Source organism: Musa acuminata, chromosome BXJ1-8, assembly GCF_036884655.1.
Source record: "Musa acuminata AAA Group cultivar baxijiao chromosome BXJ1-8, Cavendish_Baxijiao_AAA, whole genome shotgun sequence".
Classification (NCBI taxonomy): domain Eukaryota; kingdom Viridiplantae; phylum Streptophyta; class Magnoliopsida; order Zingiberales; family Musaceae; genus Musa; species Musa acuminata.
The window spans coordinates 42,849,709-42,854,907 of record NC_088334.1 but is presented as its reverse complement, the minus strand read 5'-3'; the positions used below and the strand labels follow the sequence as shown (position 1 = coordinate 42,854,907).

Here is a 5,199-nt window from a genome sequence, read left to right as displayed (position 1 = left end):
CTAACTTATGGGTTAGACCTAATCTGTCGATTGAGCCTAGTCTGTTGATTGATTTCAGTCCAAAAGCTAACTAATTTCCTAAATTTCAAAGTATAGTATCATGAATATATAATTAAAATATCTAATCATTAATATTAAATTATTATAACATAATAAATAATAATAGATTAAAAAATCAAATTATATAAGGAAAAATATTTTTAATCAATTATTTTAGAAATATAATAAAAATCGAGTATTATAATCAGCATCATGTAAGATAAAAAAATTTAGAAAAATATTTTAATCCAAATCCAAATATATAAAAAATATTTATTTTTTAAAATTAAAAAATATGTATAACATGAATAATTATAATATATTTTAATTCGAATCTAAATATATAAAATTTAAAATAAAAATAAAAATATTTATTTTTCAAGAAACACAGGTTAACATGATACGATTCCTCGTTCTTTGACTTGAAAAGGGATGAAGGAGAAGAATCCTACCCTTAAATAGGAGTAGGTGAGCCTTTTTTATTTATATATTTAATTTTTTATTTTTATTTTTATTTTATTAATAAAAAATAATATCAACCAGCTTGGAATATTAAATAATTTTTTTAAAAAATTATTAGCATGAAAAAAAAATTCAAATAATCATGTCTTAAATTGAAATATTTGATTACATATATATTGTTCTATATATGTTCCTCACAAAAATCTGATTGATTAAAATGTCAAGAAAGCTAGCAAGTCCAACCAGTCCTAATTAAATGATGACATTGGAAAAACATTGAGGGGGTGACAAAATGCCTAGTACCAGATCATAAATATTAGATGAAGAATATATCTTGTCCAACACAAGAACAGGGTGTTCACAACCACCATTGCAGAAACAAATGCATTGAGAGAATACTAGAGGACTTACAAGTAACCAAGCACGGTGAACCTTTTGAATATTACAGTAGCTCAGAAGCCCATTAGTGTTCTCCTCACTGTATCCACAATCTGACTTCTACTCTGGCTATTTGCTAGTGGAAGTTCTAGGCTGTCATCCAACAGAAATCTGTAGACCTCCCATTGTCTCTCAGATGTTGTGTGTCTGCCAATTTCAGCCTGCACATAACATCTGAATCATAACCACAATCAAAGTAGAGTTGAAGTAACTTGTTCTGCAAAGGAAACAGCTGCAGTTTACTTACAGAGAATATGCAGATGCCGAGCAGTTTCAGAGCTAGTGTGACATGGTAAAAGACTAGAGGCCTCCCTTTCCCGGACATTTCAACTGGGTTTGCAACAAGAAGCTCGATATCTGGGCCACGGTTGGCGATCGTCACTCTCATAGGATGGAGCATTTCCAATCTCAACCTACGAGAGAGGATATCCTGCTTCACAGGGTCAACAATCTTCTTTCCATCTGTTTGCTGAATGAAAAGATCCACCTCCCGAGAGCCTTTCATGTCTGATAGGAACCGGCCGTAAGCTATCTATTTGGGAAGCAAAAAAGCAGTACAAAGGAAGATTAACACATGGTGAGTTTATTTTTGTTATAATGGAAGGTGATGACAATAGCATGGAAGTACTGTCCTGACTCTTACAAAGTACTACTTCAGGACAGAAACTCCATAGTACCTGAACATGGCTATCAGTTGCATGGTACCTCAAATATCCATTTTAAAAATAACACAAGAAAAAAAATATTGGAACTATCAACATGCAGTAAGCTATGGATAAATTAATAATTCCCAGCCAAAGACCATGATTATAGGACAAATCAGCAACATCTTGAAAAATGATACATGTTAGGTCCGAGAAAAAGAGAGAAGACTGACAAGGAAATATCCTTCATAGCTTCATTAGTTCTGTAAGTTACTTATGCTTACTCTCACAGTGCCTTTTTTTTGTCCACCAAGTCGACATAGATTCCAAGCTTTTATAGGAATCCTGAGTAGCACAACAATTGCTTATAGATATACCCTCTCTTCTATCTACCTTAGCCAAGTAAGATACACATGCTTATTTGTGCAGGACTATCATATTTTATAAAAAAGTTACAGAATAACTTAGGACATAAGGAAATGTGGACTACCTGAATATCGCAGTCCTTCAAGGTCCTCATAATATCATAGAGGAGGCCCTTCTGATCTACACAATGAATTTGCAGCAAAGTGTGAGAAGGGCTCAATGAATTATCAATGTTGACATTAGCCTTCTTCAGTTTCTTCATATCTGGACTAAGTGCCTGTGAACAAAATTCATCATCACAAAGCTCCAAGCTAAATAATTCTTCAGCAGCTACCGGCGGCAGAGAAGAGACACCTGGTTGAAAATCTTCAGCTAACTGAATCTCGCATCGATTTACAGACTCTCCTAAAACTGCAATTAATCTTTCACATGTCTCATCCTGCCGTTCTTTAGTGTGTAGGAGCTCCCTAGAGAAACACAGGTCAGCATACTATATCAAGTGCAAAATAAATGTTCAAAGAGGGATTTGTGGGGTACACAGACCTAATAACATGGTTAAGAAAATTATGGAAAAAAAAATTGAATCTCTCTCCAAAAACAGAGTGCATGGGACATATTAGAAGAGCAGGTGACTCTATATTCTAACAAGAATCTTTAGTAGCTGATCTTGAGTAAGCCTTCACATTAAAGTATTAGCGGAAACAAGTCATCCCATCAGCCAAGAGAACATCACATGATAGAGTATTAAGGCAAGTTGGTCAAACTACAGGTTGTTAGGCCCACAATCTAGAAATACAGTAGGAAACAAGCAGCAAAGTGTCAATGAGGCTACTCTTAAACTTACTGAAAAGTGAACGACAAGTATACAAGCTTCAAGCAAGAACAACCCTGACCGAAATTAGATCAAACGCTAGCATAAAGCATGTCAATTCAATAACAGACAAAAGAAAGTTATCATAGAAACAGATTTTCCATATAGAAGCACTGACAGTGGTGTAAAAAATGTCAGCAAATTTTATAATCAGATAACAGCTAAGAACTGCAGCTATAGATAATAGTGCAAAGCCAAAACTCGCAGTTCTACACTCACATGCCATCTGTAATAAAGAAAAGGTCCACGACTCTACCATCTGGAGTTGTTGAGACCTTAACCCAGTGGATCAAAAGCTCGAGCTCACAAAGAACTTGAGTGACATCTGCATCACATTTAGCGGCGATTAGCAACCCAATCTCCAAACTGAGGAAGCAAACAAGCACTTCAAAGATGTTATTACCATGCAATAACCCCTTCCGATCCACAGAGAACAACTTCAAAAGAAAAACCTGAGCAGACGTGGGTGGATTCACCAGATCAAAGTAGAATGGGATGGAGCAAGAGGGGCAGATGGACATTAGCCGATTCTTCAAATTCCCCCATTGAATGTTCATGGAGGCCGAAAGCTTGACAACCCAGAACACGACGTAGCACCATCGGCCATCGGTTGAGACATCTTCGCGTCGGAAGGCAAAACACACACAAGTTCAGCTAAAAGATTGAAAAGGCAAACCCAATCGACCAAGCAGCCAATTTGAAACCAAACAGGAGATAAGGAGCTCGACATGGTAATCTTCCGAAACATGGATGTTGATGCACAAAATGAAGTTTTGCAGACACTACATCAACCAATTTATCATGCAGAAACAGATCCGAAGAGATGTCACATAATTGTCCCATGTACAACTCCAAGATTCGATCTTTTGTAGACTCAAATCAACCATAACATCCCATCACGAGATCAGGAAGTAGAACAGATTGAACACAATCTGATGAAGAAAGCTTCGAAACTCGTTCGTACAGCTTACAAGAATAATGAACAAACCCTAAACTAAAGCATGTACCAGGGCGAATAACGATAAGATCACGAGAAGATGAAGCGAAAGAAATAACGATAAAAGGAGGGAGCCGCCTTCACCTCCTCTGGTGATGCAGAGGCCGAACTCGAGGATTACGCGGCAGATATCGCAGCCGAGGCCGGTCTGGTCGGGGCAATTGACGGTGACGACGCTCGGCTCGCCAGCCCGCTTCGCAACCTCGATCACCACCACGTCATCGCTCGCCACCCCCATCCTCGCCGTTCGATCCTAATCCGGTGGCCTTCAGATCCTCGATCCCATCAACGAAGCGAAGCCCGCCTCCGTCGCTACGACGGCGTGCTCCATATATCGAGTCCCGTGACTCCGCTCACCGTCCTCGACTCGCCGCGTCACTACGAACACGGGTGAGCTCTATTTGAAACGTGTCGGTCATCCAACCGTGGGATAGGTGCTCCGTAATCGGCGTCCGACACGCGCTTGGTGGCAGGGCCTCTACCCACTGCGGACCAGGACGCCGCCGCCTATCAGCTACTCCTCACCCTTCGTTTTGAATCGGACGGTCGACGCGGATGAAACCAATAAAAGTCTGTCGTCGAAAGTTCCAGTAGAAAGCGAAGGCCGTTTGATGATATTTTAACGGTTGTCAGATGTGATCTTGATGGGAAGCGATAAGGCTTGGTCCCTACCGTCCGATTAATGATTGCTCTCCGACTGATGATGTGATGGTACGGGTTTCTGTCGAGACCTATCCGGGGCCCATCGAGCGATAGCTTACGTGGATTTCAGTGTCATGTAGTGTTTGTGGGGGCCACGGAGCACTCTACCAAGACAATGTAGGATCGTTTATCCAGTCGGATCCAGCTAGGATCCGACTAAGAATTGATACTCCTAATAAGTGCAGAAATCATAGCCCCTTAATGTAGCGTTAATCTTATTGCAGCCACATATATTTCCTATCACCAGATGGTATTTTTTTCCTTACATCACTCACGCAATTGGAGATAAGATCTCTATGAGAAGATGCTATATCATAGAGCCAACCTCAAATAATTAGCGTATTATAGTTTGTTGGTTGTTGTTATGGCCATTATTGTTGGAAATGATTATATGCGATTGATATCGAACGAATATTCATGAATAAAACGTATTTAGGAATTTAGAGCCAACCTAACTCATGACCCATCCAAAAGCCGACAAAACGGGAACGAAAGATGAATGGACGGCTGGAACGATCTTTGATATTAGAGCTGGGTTGATGATCATCTACCATCGTTGCTCATGAGGAACGGATTCGGGTTCGGATGCGGACAAAATAGCAGGTATTCTACCCGTAATCATTGATATTCTTGGGCTGAGTCTACAGTGAATGGCCCAACCCATGGAAGACCAGTTCGGC

At 39.6% G+C, this 5,199-nt stretch overlaps 1 protein-coding gene across 2 annotated transcripts; it reads right to left on the bottom strand.

Moving 5' to 3' along the window:
* Positions 1-786: 786 nt before the first annotated feature.
* On the bottom strand, positions 787-4,223 carry LOC135587948 (ACT domain-containing protein ACR9-like). 2 transcript variants are annotated; one of them, XM_065079829.1, is made up of 6 exons: positions 3,902-4,210; positions 3,224-3,439; positions 3,040-3,145; positions 2,074-2,416; positions 1,187-1,471; positions 787-1,100 (listed from the first exon to the last, which is right to left on the bottom strand). In XM_065079829.1, the coding sequence occupies exons 1-6, from the start codon at positions 4,053-4,055 to the stop codon at positions 954-956; spliced, it is 1,251 nt and encodes a 416-aa protein (XP_064935901.1). In that variant the 5' UTR covers positions 4,056-4,210; the 3' UTR covers positions 787-953. The 2 variants fall into 2 exon arrangements, with proteins under 2 accessions (XP_064935901.1, XP_064935902.1); XM_065079830.1 differs by having other exon boundaries at positions 872-1,113; positions 3,902-4,223.
* Between the last annotated feature and the right edge of the window lie 976 nt (positions 4,224-5,199).